This window comes from Balaenoptera musculus, chromosome 21 (assembly GCF_009873245.2).
Source record: "Balaenoptera musculus isolate JJ_BM4_2016_0621 chromosome 21, mBalMus1.pri.v3, whole genome shotgun sequence".
Classification (NCBI taxonomy): domain Eukaryota; kingdom Metazoa; phylum Chordata; class Mammalia; order Artiodactyla; family Balaenopteridae; genus Balaenoptera; species Balaenoptera musculus.
In genome coordinates this window covers 35111585-35137340 of record NC_045805.1, presented here as the reverse complement: position 1 = coordinate 35137340, position 25756 = coordinate 35111585, and the positions used below count along the sequence as shown (strand labels likewise).

Below are 25756 nucleotides of genomic sequence, written 5' to 3'. Positions count from 1 at the left end.
TGGGATCTCTGCGGGCTAGAGTAGCAGAAATGCAAATTCATACTCTATTCCCAATATTTCAAGAAACCTAACAAAATATTTATCCACAAAATACATGCTGGCAAAATGCGATGTCAACCTTTGTTTGATTTGCTTTGGGCTTTGTCAAATCAGAAGTGGCAACACTGGTTAATTTATGCCAATCAGAATCTCCTACAATTACGCCTTTGATTATTTAAGGTGGGAAGAATGAATGATTATTTAATAGCTGTGACCAGCTTTGTAAGTAAAATCTTAAAACATGTTGAATTCAGGGAGAAAAAAAAACTTTGTGATGAAAATGTTTCTGTTGCCTAACTTTTGAAATGCCTCTTTATTGAACATTTACTAGGGGCCAGGAACTTTACATAACTTGTCATGCTAATAACAGTTCTTCAAGCTATTATTATCCTCTTTCAGTAATTGAGGAAACAGAGCCTCAGATTATAGGTGTCCATTACCACGTCCCTTAACTAGTAAGCTCATGCAAATCTCCGTCTACTCTGCCTCTTCTATGAAGAGTTATGTCTGGGCATCGTTGGTATGGGTTTAGATTCAGCTCAAAATCCTGACCTTCTTCCATGTATGAGCTGTCGGTTGATTTTCCAGGTAAAGGCCACCAGGCCAGCAGTCAAGCCCTAGGTAGCAACAGCATTTCCTACTTGGTTTTACTCCTGATTCTTTGCCAACAAAGTTATCAGACCTCCCGGTTCAAGGAAGGTAGGAGTTTATTGAGAATAGGCTCACAGGGACTGTCTTCTTTGGGTCATTCTGTCAAGAGGGGAGGATCCATAAAAAAGAAATATGCCCAAGTAACTGGGGTGCTTTAGAAGCCACACATCTGACCAAACTTCTGCTCTGGCCGGGGAGCACGGACTACGACCATTTTCAGAAGCTGGACTGGATCTGCATAAATGCATCCATCCCCTCATTCTGGTCCCGCTGGTGGGCGCCGCTGGCTGACCGGCAGCTGTGAATGGGGCAAGGCAAAGCAGGAGACTCAGGGGCCTCCTGCACCCTGACCTGGTGGGCTGGCTCCTCGGGCCACCAAGGAGCCTGACCCTCCATCCCCGACTCAACGCTTGGCCATTGTTAGCCATTTCCCTTTATTTGGACATCTTCCAGCGGTCACGGAAGCCAGACTCTAAGGCTGCAACATCCTCATACCATAGCACCGTGCAGCCGGCCACGCGGGGCTCTGCTCCAGGTGCTGAGCGCGCTCTCCGCGGGTAACGGACCTCCGGGGGCCGGGGGTGGGGGTGCTTAGGTCTCCCCCTCCCTCGGCCAGAGGAGGGCGCCTTCCCAGCCCCAGTCTCTGCCGCACAAGGTCGAGGCGAAGAGGAAAAAGGGCATCGGTCTGCGGCACTTCGGTTGGAAGTTTACGCCGGGATCCCCCGGCACGCGCATTCGGAGCCGGGACCGCGGTGGCCGCGAGCGCAGGATCTGCCTCGAGGGACTGGACTTGGAAAGGGTCGGCGGGTCGCTGGCGAGCAAACTCCTACACGGACTCCAGAGGCCCCCGCCCGGATGCCGCGACCCAATGGGACGCGTGGGCGTGTCGGGCGCTAGTCCCGGGAGCACGCGAGACGCCGCTCCCCTCGCGGCGCTTCCTGACAGGAAACTCAGTCGGAAGCGCGGCTCACTTTCCGCAGGCAGACGAACGAAGCAACAGGCAGCCTTCCGCTGGAGACCGGCGACTGCGAGCTCGGCGCGGGACCCGCCCCTCCCCCTTTCTTCCCCCTCCCCCTCGTCTCTCCCCTCCCTTCCTCTGGGGCACCGCCCACCTCCCCGCTCCTGCCCGCCCCCTACCTCCCCGGCTGCCCCGCCCCCTTCCCGCTCCCCCGCGGGGCCCGCCCCCATCTCCCGCGCCCCTCCCACCCTCGGCCCCGCCGCCCTCCCCGGCTCTTTCTCCTCCCTCCCCTCGCCCCTCGGGCCCCGCGTCCGCCCCCGCCGTCCGTGGGCCGCGGCCCGGCCGCAGCCTCCGCCAGGGAGCGCGCCCGCCGCCCGCCGGTGTCCCGGGAGCCCGACAAAGAGCGCGCCGGCCGCCCGCAGTCGCGCCTGAGGCTCCGGCAGCTTGGCGGGCGATGGGAGATGGAAGGAAGCGACGCCGCGGTGAGGCTCTACCCGGCGGGCGGGCGGGGGCGGGAGCGCGGGCGGCCGTCGGGGCGGCGGTGCTTTGTGGCTGCTCGGTCCCGGGGTCCCGGACCGCTGGACGTCGGGTTCGGTAACTGCTTCCTTTCTGCCCCCTCTTTGTGCGGGTGAGGAGCCGGAAGGCTCGCTCTGTGGGGTGGCGGTTCGGGGGGTTCACCCTGACCCCCGCTTTCCAGCCGCCGAGTGCGCGGCGCTCTGGTTTCTGTCAGGAGAACAGGGAAGCCCCGCGCAGCGAGCGGGCGCGCGGCCGGCGGGTGGAGGGGGAGATTCCGCACCTTGAAAGACGTTGCAGCCCTTCGGTGGTACTTGCATTTAACTTTGTCCGCGGGTTTCTGCTGCAAGTTCTGGCAGGCGATGTTGTGAGATGTTAAAAAAAAAAGCAGGCACCACTTGGAGGACGTGGGTTTAAAATGCTGTCGGTTGCCTGGATGACAAACGTGTAGTGTTACCGCCCCCCTCGGAGGACGCGACGCATGCGACGACGTCATTGTCCACAGACACTGGGGTCCCGGGTTTCCACTCCGGAATAGCTCTTAAGTGGGTCCAGGTGCTGGTGTAGGGAAGACGAGGTCTGGAAAATTCCGCTCACCGGGATTCTGGGAGCAGATGCTTCCAATTCATGAGCCATAGTTGAGTATCTGCAGAGGATTTTGCGGAGCCCCGTAGCCAGGTGAGTGCGACAAGCTTTGTGCTGTCAAGGAGCTTGCCTTCTAGGAGGGGCGGCTTGGGCAGAGCTGTGAAGGAGGAACCCAGAGGAGGGCGGGGTTCTGGCGAGCGAGGGCCTGGACGGTCTCTGCGGGCAGGTTGGGGTGGACCTTGAAGGGGAGGGTTGGGGCGGCCGTCGCGTCGGGGGGAAAGGATGCTCCCCGCTGGAGGAAAGCGAATGCACTTTCTAGCTTCTTCCAAGACAGGCTTTACCGTCCTTCCTTAGAGTATTTGCAGATCAAGGGATATTCTTTTAAAAAGTCGTTAAATTCCTCTTCACCACTTAAAAATAAATGCGGCATGCTAAACAAAACCAGCAAAACAAAGCAAAATAAAGGAACACCTTCCCAAACAATTTTTTAGTGGCTCGATGCATGTCCTTCTACAACTCTCTATATCGTCTCACAAGTCGTGTGGCAGCTCTGTGGGTTTGTCTTGTCTGATATTTCATTAATACACTTTGTGCTAACAGGAGCAGAGTGGGTACCATGGAAAGTGCTTAGACACCTGGCTTGTAGGTTATATCACTGACTGGGTGACTTTTTGCCACTGTCTTGGGCACATCCTATAGCCTCTGGAGCTGAAATTTCCTCCTCTGTGGGATAAGGGGATTGGGTGGAGAGGTGCTCCCTCGGAGCCGTCCAGCCCCAGCATTTTATGGTTTCACGCCTAAACGTGTACATGCATTCCTTATTCAGTGATGTACTCTCAGCTTCACCTTCTGAATCTCTCTCAGTTTATATGTTCTGTGAACGGATCAACACATCCTGGCCATTGAATGGGGGAGAGTGATGGAAGCTGCAAAGCTAAAATAACCTTATTTTAAGGTGAAATTCCACAGTTGAATTTTATTTTTAAAAATGCAAGTGTAAGAAGCTTGATTTGCCAATCTGAATGAGTGTTGGCTTTAAAAAAGGTTTTGTTGACACTGTTCATTTCATTTGTGACCAAAGAATAATACGTGCTTTACTATGTACGTTGTGTTAAGAGCTTCAATTTTGCTTTTAATTAACTACTAGCACTTAAAAAAGTGAGATATCTCGGAAATCCTTTTAGGCTAGTAAATCTTGGGAATTTGGAAATAAAAATAATATAAGACGGCAAATTAGTTCCCTGAAAAAGGGAAATTCAGCGATACTTTCCATCTGTGGTTCTGTTCACTTTCTAAAACCTTGGTATTTGTTTGCTGACCCTGGTGGAAAATATGAGTGGGATTGAGCCTGGCATTTTTCGGAAAAAACATGTCCAAGGCATTACTCCTTTTAGAGGTGATTTTTCTTCTTTAGAAATTCTGGAGTCATCTGTCATCATTCATAAACTAAGACACCAGTGTGGTAATGGATTAGGCCCAGTCTTGGTTAAGAAGTGCTGAGGCAAAAAACGTGTGAATGTTAAAATGTGTATGTACTTTGGCCTCCGGACTGGTTTGTTTGAGGTTTACCTGAGGTAATGTTGTCATTTGCCAATTATGAAAAGAGCATTTCTTTGGGTTTGGGTTGGATTAAGAAGTAAGTAATGGATGATGATCCTTCTCAATTTTTAGAAACGAATTCAGACACGATTGATGTTTAGGCAGCCTGTGAGAAATAATCTGGTGATCAGTAGGTGACCAAAGCCCCCTTACCTGAGCATGTGACTCAGGCTTACAGACACCTTGGGGTCCAGGCTCACCTCCAGTCACTGCTGCTTTGATGGTTCTCAACATTTGGGACTCTCCCCATGCAGTGGTGGCCAGGCGCAGCGGTCCTTGGCTTCCCTTTGCTAAGAGTGGAGACATTTCCACCTAGGGTACTGCCTCTCAGCTCTTCCGAAGTTCTTTCACAGTTAAATCAGCCAAACCTTAGTTTAGGGTAGTGCACCATCCAGGTGAAATTCCCCAGAGCATTTGTTCATAGTGTCTATGTCTGGACAGCTTTCGTTTGTGGTATTGTTTGCAGTTTCAGAGATTTGCTGGAAAGAATTTTAGCAGTGACATTATTTTTTGAGAGGGTGTCCCTTTGTACCTTTCCTGTGTTTCTTTTTTCTTTTTTCTTTTTCTAAATTGGAGTATAGTTGCTTTACACCTTTAGACTGCTGTGCCCAGAAGGTCAACAGACTGGGGCCATGTTGGTGCTGAGTGGGCAGGATTTTGTTGACACTCCAGGGCACAGAGGTGGCGAGGCGTTTTCTCTTTCGGGCACACGTGTGGTGTGAGGGAGTCACCAGCTTCTCTCCCCATCCTCTGTGTAAGCGCCAGACCTTGGCCACGGCTGACCACTCATTTCTCCGGGCCTGTTTAACTGTGAACAACCATCTAGTTTGAAATTCCTTTTCGCTGGTCACAGGCCAGTGAGATGAATCAGAATAACTGATGGACATTTTTGGAAGTTTATCCTTGGGGTTAGGGTAAGAGGGAAAATGAACATTTTGACCTGAGCCTGAGGCTCTTTTCTTACCTAGTAGCTTTGTGTGGGTTGTCTGAGAAGCAGCATTTTCCTTTAAGTTTCAAATTGTGGCCTAACTTTTGGAAAGTGCTTATTTCATGTGATATGTTCGAGCATGATGCATTGTTACAGTCACAGCTAATATTTATTGAGATCTTATTGTGTGTTTTCACACAGGTTACCTCTAGTCCCCATGACAGCCCCATGCGGTCAGTACTGCCATTATCTCCAGTCTGAAGTCTGGAGAGGTTAAGTAACACAGCTAATAAGGGGCAGAGCTGAGATTTAAACTTGGCGGTCCAGTGGTCTTAACCACCATTCTGCTTCTATGTCCTCAAAGTTAGCATTGTGAGTTGTAGAAACTGAGCTTTTTGGCTCTCATGTTTAGATTCTCTGGGCCTTGGAATCTGAAATTGGATGACTAATTCATCAGCAACCATTATTTTATATGTCTGTTGGCTTAAATAGTGGGACAAGGATTGTTGTTTGGCTCAAGAGATGGAAATTGTGTATTTTTCTTTCAAAAACACATGTAGTGTCTAAAGGGATTACTAAAGGGATTATGTAAGGAGTTCCATATGGTTACAAGTAATTAATTGGGATTCAGAATAAAGCAGATTAACAATTTAAAGTTGAGTGTAAAGCTCACCTATATTAACTTACAGTTACCTCACATGATTGAAGTGACCTAGACTTTTCTGTAACTGTGGGTGTTGACACAGAGAAGTCTGCTTTTCCTTGTTTTTTCTTCTAGTGAGCTGGGACTTAGGTTGTTGAGAAAGGGGTCTGAAACAATAGGAGGAGAATGGGGGGTGAGCCGAGGGCATTAATAAAAAAGGTCAGGTGGCAGCTGCTCCCTGTTTCTCTTGCCTTCTGTTCCCAGACCTTTGCTAAGAAAAAGTGAATTACAGAAATGGAGCAGCTTGGCTCTTCCTATGGTTCTTCAGTCTGTGGACAAGGGAAGTAGAAAAATTTAAACAGAAGGAGCTGTAGTTTCTTTTGTTTGGCCTTCACGTGATTATTGGTTAAGGACCAGTGGAACTGCTTTTCTCTGTATATGTTAACTTAAAGTCTTTTTTGAGTTTTGTTTTTCAACAGTTCTTTCTTTCCAAGAAGTCATTTGATAGGCACAGCAATATAGATTGAGTCACAGGACACTGAGGGAAGGGGAAATATGGATGTAAGAGTCAGTGGCACAGACAGTGTAATTGGATGATTGCTGCCTTTGTGGTTATTTTATTTTCTAGCAAAATTATATTGGGAAAATACTGAGAAATGGCAGCAAGCAGTGTGATCTTCCAGAGCACGTTCCCAGACCTTACCTTCGTGTCTGTAAAAGCTACAAGTAATGAGTGTTTGAAGAAGCAAGATGTGTCCTTGGGTCTGAAACTTTTCACTTGAATATCAGAGTTCCCTTTGGACAGACGTTTGTTTTTCAGCTTCATTTCTATTGTCTCCAAAGGGTCCATGAGCTGCCTACCGCATCTGCTGATGCTTATTTCTCCTCATAAAAATCTTCCATGTAGAAAAAAAATCCCATTGCTTTCCACGAGCATCTGTAAGTATATCATGGCAGACACTGAAGTATAGACATTAATATGCTGTCCATTCATTCATTCATTCAGCAAATATTAAGTACTTATGTACCAAACTCTATGTTGGGATCCAAAAAGGCTTGTCCACTGACCACTAAGAAAACCTGCCAAGAACATTTAGAGGCACTGGGCTTCCCTGGTGGTGCAGTGGTTAAGAATCCACCTGCCAGTGCAGGGGACACGGGTTCGATCCCTGGCCCGGGAAGATCCCACATGCCGCGGAGCAACTAAGCCCATGCGCCACAACTACTGAGCCTGCGCTCTAGAGCCCGCGAGCCACAACTGCTGAAGCCTGTGTGCCGAGAGCCCATGCTCCACAACAAGAGAAGCCACCGCAATGAGAAGCCCGTGTACTGCAACGAAGAGTAGCCCCCGCTCGCTGCAACTAGAGAAAGCCCACACACAGCAACGAAGACCCAATGCAGCCAAAAAACAAACAAATAAATAAATTTATAAAAAAAAAACATTTAGAGGCCCTAAGGTCATATTTCTGAGTGTCAAACCTCACAGCCTGTAAATACTGAAACTACTGTATTTAAGAACCCTTTCATGGAATACTTTCATAGAATCAATGAGTTACCTCCAAATCAGTGATGTTCAATAGAACTTTCTGCTGTGATGGAAATAGTTTATATCTGTGCTGTCTAATATGGCAGTCAGTAGCTGCATGTAGCCACTGAAAGCATTTGAAATATGGCTAGTGAGATATAGGAACTGAATTTTAAATTTTATTTAATTTCAGTGAACTTAAGTAGCCTCATATGGCTAATGGCTAATATATTGGGACAGCACAGCTCTAGACCAGAAGTGCTCTACTAGATGGCATTGGTTGTCCTGGGCAGTCAGTTCCCACTTGACCGTCTGGTTGCTTATGGTATGTTTACTGACTGGGCTTTGCTAAGTTTTTAGTTTTGTATGTGTTTACCCCATCATGTCTGATAAGTACAAAAGCAGCGAGAGTATATGGGGGCATGGGATTTTAATGGAAATGAAAGTGGAGATAGAATCATTGAAAGTGATGAGAAGAAGAAAAATGTATTCAAGAGTAAGAACTATACTAAAAAAAAAAAAAGAACAAATTATGTAACAGGTAGCGTGCAGTTGACAGTCCTCAGCAAGATGGAGGAAAAGCTTTTGGTAAAATAGAAAAACGAGTGTCTGGCTGAGATCCACTACTATATTAATTCAAGAGCTGGCTGTGAGTTGTTTGAGAACTTACAGAGATGGTGAGAGCACTGCCGTTGACTTGTTTTTTGTTGCAAGCTGTGGATAGTTCCATAGCTTCCAGCCCCCCTTGAATCTGCATAGCATCACAGTCCGGGTGGGTAGTGCTGGATATTAAAGTGGCTGAGGTCTTTCCTGGGACCCCTCAGAGCTGTCTTGGAGGCCCAGTAGATTTTCAGAGTAGATGAAGCTGAGTAGGAAAGATTTCTGTATAGCATGAATTTTGGCAAGGAGCATGCCTAGTTTTAAAACTACATGTTAGTAGAGGTGCTTCAGACCACAGAATGGAGAAAAAAATCTTACTCTTTATCCCCAAATACTTTTCAGTCTGGGAGGTAGACAGCCACATTTACAGACGCCAGGGTTTCTCCAGTGTCAGGCGTGTAGGAATAGCCTTGAGTATAATAGCATGTGTGAAATCATGAGAGAATTCTCATGGTTAGGCTTCTGTTGGAATATATGACTATTTTGAGTTTTCTCACTTGTGGTGAAAACACAATGATATCAAGGCATAATACTGCAAAAATGTGGGGATAGGAAGAGAAGAAAGAATAACATGTATTCTGTATTTACTGTGTGCCAGGCACCATTTGAAGCAGTGTGTGTGTGTGTGTGTGTGTGTGTGTGTGTGTGTATGTGAATTTACGTATTCTTTTTTTTTTAATAAATTATTTAATTTACTTATTTATTTTTGGCTGTGTTGGGTGGGCTTTTTCGGCTTTTTCGTTGCTGTGCCGTGGGCTTTCTCTAGTTGCGGCGAGCGGGGGCTACTCTTCATTGTGGTGTGCGGGCTTCTCATTGCAGTGGCTTCTCTTGTTGCACAGCAAGGGCTCTAGGTGCGCGGGCTTCAGTAGTTGTGGCGTGCAGGCTCAGTAGTTGTGGCTTGAGGGCTCTAGAGCACAGGCTCAGTAGTTGTGGCGCATGGGCTTAGTTGCTCTGCAGCATGTGGGATCTTCCCGGACCAGGGCTCAAACCTGTGTCCCCTGCATTGGCAGGCGGATTATTAACCACTGCGCCACCAGGGAAGCCCAATTTACATATTCTTATATGTTCTTTACAATGTTGTAAGCTAGGTAGTATCCCCATTTTCAGAGGATGAAATTGAGGCTCATGGAGGTTAAATGGGATTCCTTTTTAAAACAACTTCATTGAGATAAAATTCACATACCACACAACTCATCCATTTAAAGTGTATATTCATTGATTTTTAGTACATTCACAGAGTTGTGCATTCATACTCGTAATCAACTTTACAGTATATTCATCACCCCAAAACAAACTTTGGATGCATTAGCTGTTCCTCCCTAATCCCACTATTGCCCCCATCCCCTGACCCAGGAATCACTATTCTATTTTCTGTCTCTATGGGTTTGCCTATTCTGCACATATCATATAAATGGAATCATACAGTATGTGGCCATTTGTGACTGGTTTCTTTCATTTAGCAAAATGTTTTCAGACTCAGCCATGCTGTAGCATGTGCCAGTATTTCATTCCTTTTTATTGCTGAGTAATATTCAATTGAATAGCCAGGACATACTTTATTTATTCATCAGGTAGTGGTTCCCTCCGCCCCCCCCCCCCCCTTTTGGCTTTTAGGAATAATGTTGCTGTGAACATTCATGTACAAGTTTTTGTGGGGACATATGCTTCCATTTCTCTTGGATATGTACCTAGGAGTGGAATTGCTGGGTCATATTGTAACTCTGTGTTTGACACTTGGATGAATTGCCAAACTGTTTTTCACAGGGGCTGCACTACTTTACATTTCTATCAGCAGACTATGTGAGTTCCCATTTCTCCATATCCTCATCAACGCTTGTTATTTTCTGTCTTTCTGATTTTAGCCATCTTAGTGGGTATTAAGTGGTATTTCACTGTGGTTTTGCGTTTCCTTAATAATGTTGAGCATCTTTTCACATGCTTTTTGGCCATTTGTTTATCTTCCTTTGAGAAATGTCTATTCAGATCCTTTGCCCTATGAAAAATTGGGTTGTCTTCTTATTATTGAATTGTAAAGAAGTTCTTTATATTCTGGATGCAAGTCTCTTGTCAGGTATATGCTTTGCAAAAATCTTCTCCCATTCTGTGGGCTGTCTTTTCACTTTCTTGTTCCTGTCCTTTGAAGTAAGTGAGGTTCTTTTTCTTAAGCAAAGCTTGGGTGGGCATAGCACACTTATAGGTCCTCACATATTTGCTGAAGTCAGTCACCACAGTAATTTGTAAGATAATTTGTATAATGAATATCATTCTTTTGGGGTTTCTGGTTGGAAAAAAGGATGGATTTAACTTTTGCCTAAGTTACTTAAGAAAAGTTACTTTAAGAAAAGCAAAGCTCTGAGGATTTGAGACCTTTATGTGTATTGAAAGGAAATTTTCAAAGCCGTGTCTTTGGAGTCTTTTATGTACAGAAAATGCTGCTTTCCTCTTGGATTAGAGAACTGCTTGAAAGGAAAAGGACACCCTGCCTAGAAGACCCCTCTTGATCTTCTTAGGTCCTGTAATTTTATGATCTGAATAGAGGTTCCCAAACTCATTTATCTTAAGAATCACCTGGTTTTAGATTTCTAGGGCTGCCTGAAGGTCTGGTTCAGTAGTTCTGAGGCGGCACTTTTCATAATCACCCCACATGATTAAGATCAGGAACACTTGAGAAACTCTGATCTAAACTGGTGATAATCATGACCTTTTAGCAGTTGCCCCTAGAACTTAATTAGACTCTTTAGTGGGTGTGGTCTCCGGGTGGCAAACAGCCCTCCCTGAGGGTGATTACAGAGAGCTGATCAAGCCAGTCTGGCTACTTTGCTTAGGGAGCCTACGGATCTTGATCCAACACAACCCACATTTTCTTCCCCTCCCCTCATATAGTAGAGGTGGTTCCACTATAAAAATTTAAACCAGGTTCACAAACATTTCAAGTCATAAGGTTGCCATTACCCTCTTGAAAGTATTCCTCCCTCCCTTTTCTTCCCCTTTAAGATGTGTCCCTGTTTTCTTACCATTGCTGAATCCCTGGCGGCCTTCCATAGCCACACAGATCTCTGTGAGACCCAGTGGTGAGAAGAGGTCATGGAAAGGAAAACAGATAGAATTTTAATCCTTACTTAGACTTCGCTTGTTTTGGGTGGGTGGTCAGGGTCTCCTAAAGGATTTGATAAATGTGAGGTTGGGCCAGCTTCATTTAACAGGGGATGGGGAGACTCCTGTGCCTGGGTCACCAAGTGAGAGGCAGTGCAGTATATGGTTAGAATGTGGCCTTAATAATGCTTGAGAGGAGCTTAGTGCCTGCAGTAAAACAGTAAGTGGACAGTAAATGTGACCTGGATGGTAGGTTATACTTATCTGGGTGGGAGGTGGAATTATTTCCATTCTTAAAATCACACAGCTGTTAAATAGTAAAACTGGTTTTTCTTGTTCCCTATATTGTGATTGCCTGTAGATATGCAGTGTGGCAGCCAAGAGGAAAATTCTGGCACTTTGAATGGTGCTTTGGCACATAGTAGTCACTCAATGAGTTAAACACCACAGGCTATTGAATCGCTAAGCCCAGGAACCCTTCCAAGCATGTGTGGACAGAATAGGTGCTCTGATACTGACCCTGGTCTTGTGGTGGAGTAGAATTTCCAGAGTCAGCAGGGTTTCTGGCCTGATCATTTTTTGCCGTTGCTTTGGTGTGTGGTCTTGTTGCATCTCCTGCTTTGGGGAAGTGGAATTTTCCCCACTTTGCAGATGGCGTTCATGGGCTGCATTTAGTGCTCCAGGTGTGTGACTTTCATTACAGCCTTCTTGCAAATGACAACCTAGGGCACAAAGGTAAGAGTAATGTGTTAACTGTGAACTTCCTCACATAGGTCTTTCCCTTCTGGCAGAGGCATTTAATAGAAGTAGATTAAAGGTGTGGGCTGTGTTTGCATGGTGTGATATAACGGTCTCAGAGACCTGATTCATTCATTCTTTTGATTTTATCACTTTGTTTATTCTTGATTCATTTCTTCCTACCTTCCTTGTGTGGCTTATATGTCAGTCGATTGTCTCTTCTATTGATAGGTTCTATCTGGGGAAAAAAATCTAATTAAATATAGCGTAACATTCTAAAGCTGGAGCTTTAAGTAAAGATATATTTACTTAAAAAATATTTATATACTTTAAATTTTATTTTATTTGTATATAAAGATATTTATATATTTAAAAGAACTTGATAGCTTCAGAGTAATTAAGGTCAATATTTTAGAAGCACTACTAAAATAAATATATCTGTGATTATTTAATGAGAAAATGTTTTAATTTATAATATCATTATATACCAAAAAGTTCACAGGGGGGTTAAAAGGATCATGGTAATTTCTTGGTGTATGTAGGGATAATTGCATTATGAATCTTCATATATGACAAATATTTTATAAATTTTATTTTGCCTCTATTTAGTAAAAACAATTTAAAAATAAACCGCTGTTGGTAGAATTCTCTTATGGTCATTTAATGGCTTATTTCTAAAACATTTCATTTAGCTTTCATGGAAACAACTCTTTCTTGTTATACACATATATAATCGCTCTACATAATATTTAATTAAATTACATAATATTGTCATAAATCAGTTTGGGAGCAAACACAATTGACTCTGGTAACCATCAGCTCAGTGATAGGAGCAGAATTTACCGCTTCATGTAGCAGCATAATTCCCATTCAGAAGAACTTTGGTTTTGTTTAAAACAGCTAAAATCATTTAGCTTACTATTGTGAACACCAATTTTTGTTAATGTAGCCTATATTTTCAACATACAAAATTCTTACCTTCCCATCTCTATCAAGGGAGGTCCAAGCTGGAGAGGATATATGTATACATATAACTGATTCACTTCGTTGTACAGCAGAAACTAACACAACATTGTAAAGCAATTATACTCCAATAAAAAAAAATCAAACCTTTTCTTTTCTCTGAGCCTTTAAATAAATATTTTTTTTGGTATGGATCGTTTCTGTTCATCTTTTTCAACCTAAGGGCGTCCCTAGTTCTGCACCAGTATGCATGGGCCTGAAGTATACTCTGTCCATACACTTCAGTAACTGCTGACTTTTTTTTTTTTTCAGACTTCATTTTTTTAAAGAGCAGTTTTAGGTTCGCAGCAAAACTGAGAGGAAGGTACAGAGATTTCCCATGTACTTTCCAGCCCACACGCATGCATAGCCTCCTCATTACCAACATCCCCATCATATGGTACACTTGTTGCAATTGATGAACCCACATTGACACATCATGATCCCCCAAAGTCCACAGTTTACATTAGGGTTCACTCTTGGTGTTGCGCATTCTTGGGTTTGGAAAATGTATAATGACATGTATCCTTCATAATAGTAGAATATTTTCACTGCCCTAAAAAGCCCTCTGCTCTACCTATTCATCCCTCCTCTCTACCCCAGCCTCTGGCAACCACTGATCTTTTTACCATCACCATGGTTTTGCCTTTTCCAGAATGTCATACAGTTGGAATCATGCAGTGTTTAGACTTTTTCAGATTGGTTTCTTTCACTTTGTAATATACATTTAAGGTTCCTCCATGTCTTTTCATGGTTTGATTGCTCATTTCTTTTTAGTGCTGAATAATATGCCATTATCTTATGTACCAAAATTTATTTATCCATTCACCCAGGACAGTATGGTTGCTTCCAGGTTTTGACATTTATGAACAAAGCTACTATAAACATCCATGTGTAGGTTTTTGTGTGGACATAACTGCTTGGGCAAATAACCAAGGAGTATTGTATGGATTGCTGGATTGTATGGTTAGAGAATGTTTGGATTTGTAAGAAACTGCCAAACTGTCTTCCAAAGTGGCTGTACTGTTTTGCATTCCCATCTGCAGTGAATGGGAGCTTTTGTTGCTCCATAGCCTCATCAGCGTTTGGTGTTGTCAGCGTTCAGGATTTTGACCATCCAGATAACTGTGTAGTGGTATCTTACTGTTTTATTGATCTTATCTCTGGCACAGATTTCCCACAATCCTTTAAGCAGGTATGGAATCCTCTGGGTTTTCCAAGAACATATTTATTCAACAAAATAGTCATTGCATGCATTATACATATATGGTCCTGTGTTTACAGATAACAGCCACAGGGCAACAGATGGCTGATAAAAAACAGGAAGAATTTAAAGATACAAATGTCTCTGGCTCTTGTGTGGATTAGTAGTGGCTTCTGTGCATGCTGTGCAGATCATCTTGGGACACTGTCGAAATGCAGATTTTGACTCTTTAGGTTTGGGGTGGGGCCTGGGATCCTGCATTTCTAATAAACTCCCAGGTGATGGCAGTGATGCTGGTGCACCTCATTTTGAGTAGAAAGATATCAGAGGTACTACTTCTGAGCTTAAGTTTTTTCCTTAAGGTTTTGCTTTTGTTCTCTTCCTACTTTTTCTTCTTTCCATATTGGGTCCTCTCTAGTGGGAATTCTCAGAACATACAGCATTTCAGTATTTTCTGCCTTCTAACTTTGCATTTTTATTGATCTCTGCAAAAAGGCTACTGGCTTCTGGGTGTTTGTTTAATACGTAAGTAGTAATGAGGCAAGTGTCATTTGTATTATCTATGGAAGGCCAGACTCTCAGGCTCATGTAAGTCCCCAGGCCCTTTTCCTCCTGGGCATCTGAACATATGCTTATGTGCTTTGAAGACCCAGAGGCAGGGTCCAGCACTGGGGCCAAATTGCCAGTTCAGGTGTGTTCAAGTGTGGTCAGCTGTCTGATGCTGTGGACACTTCTGTGCTAAGTGTAGCTCTCCTGATGGAGGTTAGTCGCTGAGCTGTGTTATAGAAGTAAATTCTGTTAGCTTGTGGAAAGTAGAGGAAATCTCTTAAATTCAGCACATGCTGGTAAAAGCTTCTCAGACGACTCTAGAATTGAAGAGTCACTCATCAAAGGTCATTTTTGGGGGGAGTGGGGAAGAGTTTGAAATTAATTATATGTAAACTGAAATTTTATTTAAGTTCTATGTTTCGTTTCTGCTGTAATTTAGATCATATATCTTGTCCTGAATTTAATTTTCATGAGGCATATTCTTTAGGATCATCTATGTCAGTGCTGTCTAGTAGAAATATGATGTGAGTTATATATATAATGTAAAATTTTCTAGTAATCACCTTAAAAAAGTAAAAAGAAACAGATGAAATTAATTTAGATAATATATCATATTTAACCCAGTGTATCCAAAATACTGTCATTTCAATATGTAATAGGTATAAAAATTTTTAATGAGATAGTCTGTTTTCTTCTTCTTCTTACCCTAAGTGTTAGCGATCTGACATGTATTTTTTATTCACAGCACTTCTGCCATATTTCAGGTACCAAATGCCTCCATGTGGTGCCATATTGGACAGTGCTGATCTATGTGCAGAGCAGTTGCAGGTGTAATAAATACAGTTTTGTTTGTACCTTTATTTCATCATTCTCTGTGAATCTCAACATACTATTTGCTATAGTGATAGCATTTATGGCTAGCTAAATATTAAAATTAGGATGGAATTTTTTATATTAATTAAAAAACCTACCCTAAAATGAATAGATGAATGTATGGAAAATAGAAAATTATAAATATGCAAAAAAATGCTAAGCTGCCAACTGACTTCAGCAATGGCTAACAGAGGTGAGGGTCTATATAAATTAAAAATGGCTGAGACTTTAAGATAATAAGTTTTAGCAAAATTATTTAGGATAATTTGCTTCTTCAGATGATTTCTGAGAAGTAGTTACAACAGCAACATCAGTAAGAGTTTTGAAAGGTGAGAAGCACCATTCTGAACACACTTCATGTCCATTTTTCGTCTGATTCCCACAAATCCCTATAAGGTAGGTAGGTACTGTGATGAGTTGCATTTTGCAGATGGGGAACCTGAGACCAGAAAGGCGTAGTAATTTGCCCCAGGTCACCAAGTGGGTAGACTGTGGATCTAGGATGTGAACTCTAGACAGTCTGATCCCAGAGCTTACTTTTTTCAAGTCTGTGCCAGATGGCTTCCTCAGCATGTCCCAGTGATGCCTTGTAAAGTTGTGTGATTCAGGGGTAAAGAGTGGGAATTGCTTGATTTATGAGATCGTTGTGTTCTGAAAACTTGAGTATAAATTAACTCTTTAAATAAATCTTTTGCCATTAATTTGTCTTAATTTCAGAATTGCTTTATCTTGACTTCTGACTGATCTTCAATTTAAGTTGTGCCTCAGCACTTAATTTCTCTGCCCAACCCTGACTTGGGGAAAGAACAGCTAATGATATATAAGGGAAACCTTCCTTGTAGTAGAGGACTAGAGCTTACAGCTTGATTGGGAGGATACGGCTCTAATACTAGTAAAAGATTATTATAACTTACTGTTAAGTGCAATCACAGCAGCAGTCATTTATTGAGTGATTACTATATGCTAAGCATTGTGCGAAGACTTTATACTCATTATCTTTTTTTAATCATTAAAATGATGCTGTAGGGTTGGTTTTATCTTCCTCAATAAATAAGTGCCAAAAACAGTGCATTGTATCTGAAACAGACTCCATGTATTCAATTCTGGGTGTCACCTTTCAAGAGAGACATTAGCAATGAAAGGACAGCTAGGTATGTGAGTGGTGGGTGAGTGGTTAGAAAATCATGTGATATTAGGAGAGGCTGTAGAAACTGTAATCTTTAGGTTAAGGAAAGAAGACTTAGTGGCAGAATAGTTGTTTTTAAGTATTTGGAACAAGGACTGTGGTCTAAAGAGAAACCTGACTACAGAAAAGGAATATGTACACTTACTCCATCTTTCTCCAAAGAATTATGAGAGAAATTTACAGAATAGCAGATTTTTACTTCGAAATAATAAAGAACTTTTTCACAGAGCTGTTTGAAAAACTAAACCACTTTCTGTTTACATGTGTTTGGACAGAGAATAGGTCCCTACCTGGATATTTAGATTAAATGCTTGCATTTGGAAGATTCGGATTATAGGAATTGGCTATTGGGTGAGTTGTCCAGTTGGTCAAATGAAAGACCCTTTAAGTTCTTTCCAGTCTTGGGGGTTTGTGATTTTGTTATAAATTGTGTTCTCAAATCAGATTTTTTGTAATGTAAATAATTACTACCTCAGTTTTGGAAATTAAGTTGGAGATTGGAAATTAAGTTGGAGATTGTGATTTAATAATAGAATGTCAGAGCAAAGAAGGACCTTAGAAATCTTGTGGTCTAACCTCATTTTGCAAATGAGGAAACTGAGAAAGTTAGAGAAAATAAAGACCCAGTTGGACAAGTACTCAGCTCGTATTGACTTAAGCTGCACTGTTTTTTTTTCTCACTACAATTACTAATGTATAGGTGGAACAGACTAAATCATCTATAGCACATTTTTTAAAATTAATTAATTAATTAATTAATTTTTGGCTGTGTTGGGTCTTCGTTTCTGTGCAAGGGCTTTCTCCAGTTGCGGCAAGCCGGGGCCACTCTTCATCACGTTGCGCGGGCCTCTCACTATCGCGGCCTCTCCCGTTGCGGAGCACAGGCTCCAGACGTGCAGGCTCAGTAGTTGTGGCGCACGGGCCTAGCCGCTCCGCGGCATGTGGGATCTTGCCAGACCGGGGCACGAACCCGTGTCCCCTGCATTGGCAGGCAGACCCTCAACCACTGTGCCACCAGGGAAGCCCCCTGTAGCACATTTTTAAAGGTCCTTTTTAATGTTCTCTAGAGCTAACAGAATGAAGCAGCCTTAAGTTCATTTTGTTCTAATTGGGGCACACTTGAGTCCTTTTTTTGTTACCTCATCTGAACTTGAAGCTCAGTGATTTTCCTAAAGACAGGCTTTCTGTTTCTTCGACTTATTTAATGCCACAGCGTTTTATTTCACTGAAAACATAAGCATCTTCACATTGAAGGCAGAAAGAAAGCATACAGTGGCTCTGATAATTTATCGTTCCCTTCAACATATATTTATTGAGGGCTTCCTGTGTGCCACATGCTTTTCCAAACACAGTTGTGGGGTTTTACTCTGAGTTGGGAAGCCATTAGATAGTCTAGAACAGAGGATGAGGGGATCTGCTTTTTTTTTTTTTTTAAAGTATCACTAACAATCTAAAAGGATTCTCTGAGAGTTTCAGCCAGCTGTAGTCTGCTTTGATTTAGTAAAACACCTTTTGTCCAGTTGGCACACATTGGAATTACTGCAGTTAGAGCTTTGATCCTTCTTAGTTACATAAGCAAGTTATTCTACCATTTACTGATTTGAAAAACATTATAACTTCATGATGGAATCTGACAGACCTGCGTTTGAATCCCACCTTTCAATGGTGATCTGATTCTGAGCACATGTATTAATTGTGAGCTTCAGTTTTGTCATTGGTGAAATGGGGTTAAAGCCATTTCATGGGGCTTTTTTGATGATTAAATTATTAAAAGAAGAACATGCTTATGAAGTGCTCAGCTCAGTGCCTGGAATGTTGTAAACATTCAATAAAAGCACAGCAATTACTATGATAATTTAGAAAAGGGAATTTGAAGAATGGGTAAAAGTTATTTTAAAGATAGATTTAGGGTGCTAACTCAGCCTTTATGTTTAGTTTAGACTAAATGTATTAAATGCCTTTGTCTAAAAGTCCTAACATTGAAACAGTACTTAAAATAATACCTCTGTCTTAGCACTGTTTCTTTTACATGTGTATGAATTAATTCTTTTAAATGTCACTAGCTTTTTTTGTGGTGTCACAATTTGGCACATTCTATAACTCTCTTCCCATTCCACAGGCATTATCAGTTTTGGACAATTCTGGAAATTTGGCTGTTGATTAAAGCAGGCAGAGAAGGTCCTGCCTGTGGGTCACAGTTGACCTCTAGCCAAAGGACACTCAGGGAAGTGGTTCACTGTGAAGCCTCCCTGGCTTTTAGGGGCGCACGCGCGTGTGTCTATGTGTGTGTGTGTGTGTGTGTGAGTGTGTGTGTACTCTGTTACGCAGAATCTTTGTCCTCCCAGAGTGTAAACACAGCACCTTATGATTCTATGGACGAGTTTACCTCTGATGTTTTTTTGTTTACATATGTTTTACACCTGGAAATTCAGTCTGACTTTTACTTCAGTGTTGTATCTAATAGCAGTGTCTGGTTAAAAGCATTACAAATTTGATTTGCCAGTCTGCAAGTGGTACTAGGAGAGAGTCCTATGTGTAATTGGATTGGACCTCTGTAAAACTTGTCTTTATGTTGCCCTACTTTTCTTGGGTGATGGCCTGCTCATTTCTGCATCTCATTTTCCTGGGTCTTTATGTGTCACCTAGCTGACTTGAGAAATACATCTGGGTTATTGGGAGAGGGATAGAGGACCATGTGGACATTTTAACTGTCTTTGGAGGCAATATTTTGTCTCCCTCTCCTTTTAATTATTTGACAGTACTTTGGCAAAAATAAGGCCACTGTCTTAATGTAATATTTCAGCATTATTTTCAGTTGGCCCGTGAGTGAGTGTGATCATTACGAGAATTCTAGATCATGGAAAAGGTGGGTACATGGCAGGCCTCTGGTGAAGATGTGGGCATGTGCAGCTTTTTTTCTTGGATTGTGTAATTAATTGTTAAAATTCCATTTTAAAATATAAAATTTTAAATTTGAAATGTTTTTTTGATTATGAAAAAAGGCCTGGTAATTGTAAACAGGTTGGGATATACAGAAATATTTAAAGAAGAAAACAAAAATCAACTATAATTCCTCTACTTAGAGATAAAACACTGTTAACCTTTTTTGAGGCATTTCTATTTCTTCTCTTATTCTGAGCGTGTGTGTTTGTGTTCATACAGTATATATGGTTTTACATGTTTTACTTTACTTAATATTGTATTACGGACATTTCCCCATGTTATTAAAACTATTTGCAAATATGCTTTTTTAAATGGCCACCTACTATTTAGTGTTAGGGCCCTTCTATAACTTATTAAACCAGTTCTCTATTGTTGGATACCTAGGATGTTTCCAGGATCTCATTGTGATTTTATTTTTACATATATTGAACATATACACACATACTTTATATATAAACTTTTGTCTGTATCTCTGATTATTGCCATAGAATATTTTCCTATAAGAAGAGTCTGAGAGTTATAGGTGTGAACTTTTTAAGTCCTCCACATCTATATTTCTTTCTGGAAAGGTGGCACCATTTACATTTATATTTTACTCACCATACTATAGAGTCAGAAAGAAACTTTTGTGATTTTTGAGTGATACAGGTTAGGGCTGGCTTTGTTGTAGCTATTATCTAAGTTCACACGTTTAAAAGGAGGTTGTGGAACCACAGAGCTGAAATCTTTAGATCTACATCTAGTACAGATTAGTCCTACTTTGATATTTTACAGATGAGGATACTGAGAACTACAACAGTTATTTAATTGATTTACCCAAGTTCATGTGGTTGGTAATTGGCTGAGCCAGGATTAGAGACTTTGACTCCTTGTCCTGCATCTTTTCTTTTTCATCTAGATCCTGATGCACCAGAGATAGTTGTCCCCCAGGACTGAATTAGAGGGGAATAGAGCCTGTCACCAAACATTTTTTTGCCATGACATAACCTCTGCTAGGTGTATAGAACCATTCATTACCCATCATCTGGCCCAGGACATGCCTCTTCCCTATATCTCCCCCAGAATCTCGGCTTAATTTTGATAGGCCTGGCTTGACCTATGTGGCTGTCCCTGTGGCCAGTGTCTTGGCTCGGCCTGGGTCACATGCCCAGATGCATGGCCCTGGGTGAAGATGAGGGGAAGATGCCAATTTAAGCCTAACACATGGAGTGAGACTAGCAGAGAGATTATTTAAAGAAGAAAAGAGGTATTCTGTTATAAGAAGAAAGAGTGCTGGGCAGGCAGAAACAACAGCTGTCCGTGGCTGATGAAGTGGGGCTGGCCAGAGGAAGCGTATGCCTTATAGAGGGATAACAGTGCAGAAGACGGGCAGGCAAGAGCTTAGCACAGGAGGAACTGAAGAAGGCCTGGAGCCTGGCCAAGTGAGGAGGTGTTGGGAGGGGGAGATGGGGAGGGAGGGAAGGGAATTGGAAAGGTAAGCTGAAGACAGATTGGGCAGTGAAGTAGGATGCTTGGATTTTGTCCTATGAAAATGGGAATTCAAGTCGTTGAAGGGGTTTAAGCAGTTTAGCTTTTAAAAAAAATCACGCTCCATTCCTTTCTCCTAGGCAGAAAGGAAGAGGGAGAGCGGTTAGGAGGCTTTGTAGGAGAGAGATGAAGATTTCTTGGATGGGAATACAAACAAGTGGAAAGATAAGTGAGCCACAGTTTGTGTAGATCAACAGAACCTGTTGAGTGATGGGTTGTAAGGAGAGGAGGAATGACAGATTTCCAGCTTGATTAGCACAGTGGATGGAGCTGCCATTGTTGAGACTCAGCTCTTTTATATAAATGGAATTATTCAGTATTATATTTTGTGTCTAGATTCTGTGCTCAAAATTGGGAGGTTGATGTGAGTCATTGCATAATAGCGACACCACTGCTATTACCCTGGATAGATATTCTGCCAGTCATTGAGCCCTTCTGTTGAGGGACATTTGAGTGGTTTCCCACTTTAGCTAGCACGGCTAGTGGTGCTGCCAATGCTTACGTATATGGTGCACATATATGTGCATTTCAGTAGCTATATGTATCAGGTCATAGAGTGTATGTACTGGGGTGAATAGTGTCCCCCCAAATCCATGTCCACCTGGAACCCCTGAATGTGACTTTATTTGGAAAAAGGATCTTTGTGAGTGTAATTAGTTAAGATGAGGTCATAGTGGAGTAGCGAGCCCTAATCCAGTGACTGGTGTCCTTATAAGAAGAGAAAAAGAGACACACAGACACAGAGAGGAGAAGGCCGTATCTCATTGGATACTGCTTTGTGTTACTCAGTTCTTCCCACCCAGACTGTAAACTTCTTGAGAACAAGAGTTAGACATGTCTCGTTTTTCTTTGTTGATTCTAGCACAGTGCTGAGGTGTATAATAGGCACTTGGTTGGACATAGATCAGGGGGAGCTGATCCTAAACCCCACTCTCAGGGTGGACCTTGAGCGGAGGCTTAAAGGAATGAGAACAAATCCCATTTGTTAGGATATTTTTTGTTGATGGTTTTTAAACTTGTTTAAAATGGTATAAATTATGTGGGAAGAGGTGCATGAACTGCATTTCATAGAAAATAAAGAAATCTGCCCTAGATAATCTTTTGATAGTGCTTTAACATTTTCTAATCCCTGGTATTCTCATCTGCCCTATTTTTGTGCTTCCAGGTAATTTTTTTCTGCCCAAAATTAGTGTTTCTTTTTTCTTTGGTGTTATTCCACATAGTGAAAAGTAAAACAAAACATCAAATAACTAGCCATGTCATCTCTGGGTGGTCTCTGCCCCTTCAATGCTGCTTTGATTCTCTCAGTTCCTTGGTCTCTTTTTTTTCTCCTTTACTAAAAAAGCTCATTCTGAAGTGCCTGTGAAAAGAGGTCAAGACTGGAAGAAATCAGTCCAGTGGCCCAGCTCCCTGAGGTTATAGGCAAACAAAACCTCTTCACAGAATGTGCTCCTGGCCTGGAAGCCCAGTGCTTCGCTAGGCTCAGGAGACGCTCAGCGATGCTGGTTTCTCAAACTTAGCCACTGCTGTGGTTTGCTTGGCCCAGACTGGCAGGCGGTTCTGCAGGCCAAATGGTGGGCTCCAGCCCAGCAGGTACTAACCACCTGGGGCAACAGTGTGCTTTTTGTTCTGTCATTTCTCCATTTACTACAGATTTTAAAAACGATGATTAGGAGAGTCTCAGAAACCAAAGTTATTTTCCATACTCTTATTTGCATACTTCTAAAGGACTATTAGAACTTTTAGTTCTGTTCCTTAAGTTTCTAAGGAAAGAAGTCCCCAAACGTTGGGGTCACTTTTACACCTCCAAATCAGTCCTTGCTTTTTACATGTGGTCGTGTCATTAAATGTTCCTGTGGAAGCATTGTTTAAGGAAATAGAGATGTGGAGGGACTTGGCATATGGGGGTTGGGTGAACATTTTTAACTTGGGTAATTAGGCGGCTACAACCATGTGGAACAGAAGTGGTGATTAGACTAATTAGTTAAGCCATTTTGTAAGTGCCATGTCGACCCAGGGGTAATGGCCTAGAAATGCTGCCTTTCCTGATTTATTTGATTGATGGGAAGCAGGTTTTACACTTGGGAATTTTCTTGTTTTAAAAATTGGAGATCTTTTTGCCTGGTTTTCATCTGTTTCAATTTTGTTTCTCTGGTAACAGAGAGGCAGGCGTATCTTGGGAGTTTTAGGACAGGGCTTCTCTGCTTTTTGTTTTCCTCTCCTTCACACACTCTTCTAGTGGAGCAGATTTAAGGGAGCACCTTTAGTCAAGTGTATTTATCTAACATTCCTTGTTGCCTACTGTGTGTCAGGCACTGTTCCATGCAAAAGGTACAGGGATACCTAGCAGTTAAAAGAGTTTGTTTTATTCAGTGTTACTTCCCCAGCTGCTTGGTGCATGGTAGGTACTATGTAAATAATTTTTGAAAGAATGAGGGGGTTAAAGGGTTGGCCCTTGTTTTGTGTTTTGTGTGTATGCTCAGATTTAGCTCATACAGTTGTAGCTCATTTTGCAAAACAGATTTTTTTTTAAAAAAGAAAACAAATTTCTGTGCACTTAATCTCATTTCCCTGTAGTTTTAAAATTTAAACTAAATCTCTTCAAGGAATTTGCTTCTAAAAATAATAAGTAAGAGTAGGAATACTGTAGACCCTTAAACATAAAAATATGAAGTGAAAAATGTTTTGCCAAATTTTTTTTTTTTAATGTCTGAAACATTTATATTAACATATTTCCATACATATTTCCATACAAATACAAATACAAGATTTTTAGAAATTTCATGTAATGTCTGAAACATTTATATTAACATATTTCCATACATATTTCCATACAAATACAAATATAAGATTTTTAGAAATTTCATGTAATGTCTGAAACATTTATATTAACATATTTCCATACATATTTCCATACAAATACAAATACAAGATTTTTAGAAATTTCATGTAATGTCTGAAACATTTATATTAACATATTTCCATACAAATAACCCAATGAAAGTTTAGTATTAGTTGTTTTGTTTGTTTTTTTATACTGCAGGTTCTTATTAGGCATCAATTTTATACACATCAGTGTATACATGTCAATCCCAATCGCCCAATTCAGCACACCACCATCCCCACCCTACCGCAGTTTTCCCCCCTTGGTGTCCATATGTCCATTCTCTACATCTGTGTCTCAACTTCTGCCCTGCAAACTGGCTCATCTGTACCATTTTTCTAGGTTCCACATACATGCATTAATATACAATATTTGTTTTTCTCTTTCTGACTTACTTCACTCTGTATGACAGTCTCTACATCCATCCACGTCTCAACAAATGACTCAATTTCGTTCCTTTTTATGGCTGAGTAATATTCCATTGTATATATGTACCACATCTTCTTTATCCATTCGTCTGTCGATGGGCATTTAGGTTGCTTCCATGTCCTGGCTATTGTAAATAGTGCTGCAATGAACATTCGGGTGCATGTGTCTTTTTGAATTACGGTTTTCTCTGGGTATATGCCCAGTAGTGGGATTGCTGGGTCATATGGTAATTCTATTTTTAGTTTTTTAAGGAACCTCCATATTGTTCTCCATAGTGGCTGTATCAATTTACATTCCCACCAACAGTGCAAGAGGGTTCCCTTTTCTCCACACCCTCTCCAGCATTTGTTGTTTGTAGATTTTCTGATGATGCCCATTCTAACAGGAGTGAGGTGATACCTCATTGTAGTTTTGATTTGCATTTCTCTAATAATTAGTGATGTTGAGCATCTTTTCATGTGCTTCGTGGCCGTCTGTATGTCTTCTTTGGAGAAATGTCTATTTAGGTCTTCTGCCCATTTTTGGATTGGGATGTTTGTTTCTTTGATATTGAGCTGAATGAGCTGTTTATATATTTTAGAGATTAATCCTTAGTCCGTTGATTCATTTGCAAATATTTTCTCCCATTCTGAAGGTTGTCTTTTGGTCTTGTTTATGGTTTCCTTTGCTGTGCAAAAGCTTTGAAGTTTCATTAGGTCCCACTTGTTTATTTTTGTTTTTATTTCCATTACTCTAGGAGGTGGATCAAAGAAGATCTTGCTGTGATTTCTGTCAAAGAGTGTTCTTCCTATGTTTTCCTCTAAGAGTTTTATAGTGTCCAGTCTTATATTTAGGTCTCGAATCCATTTTGAGTTTATTTTTGTGTATGGTGTTAGGGAGTATTCTAATTTCATTCTTTTACATGTAGCTGTCCAGTTTTCCCAGCACCACTTATTGAAGAGACTTTCTTTTCTCCATTGTATATCTTTGCCTCCTTTGTCATAGATTAGTTGACCATATGTGCGTGGGTTAATCTCTGGGCTTTCTATCTTGTTCCATTGATCTATGTTTCTGTTTTTGTGCCAGTACCATATTGTCTTGATTACTGTAGCTTTGTAGTATAGTCTGAAGTCAGGGAGTCTGATTCCTCCAGCTCCATTTTTTTGCCTCAAGACTGCTTTGGCTATTCGGGGTCTTTTGTGTCTCCATACAAATTTTAAGATGATTTGTTCTAGCTCCGTAAAAAAT

The 25756-nt window shown here is 41.7% G+C and overlaps 1 protein-coding gene across 3 annotated transcripts in view; it reads left to right on the top strand.

Moving 5' to 3' along the window:
- The window catches only part of PSD3 (pleckstrin and Sec7 domain containing 3), a 550392-nt gene that overhangs the window by 65907 nt on the left and 458729 nt on the right, over positions 1 to 25756 (top strand). For 2 of the 3 annotated variants that reach the window (XM_036838891.1, XM_036838890.1), the window contains exon 1: positions 1992 to 2130. The exons of the other annotated variant lie outside the window; for it this stretch is intronic. In XM_036838891.1, coding sequence (XP_036694786.1) covers positions 2103 to 2130 — 28 coding nt within the window. In that variant the 5' untranslated portion in view covers positions 1992 to 2102. Of the gene's footprint in view, positions 1 to 1991; positions 2131 to 25756 lie in introns of those variants that run through there. 3 annotated transcript variants of the gene reach the window in all.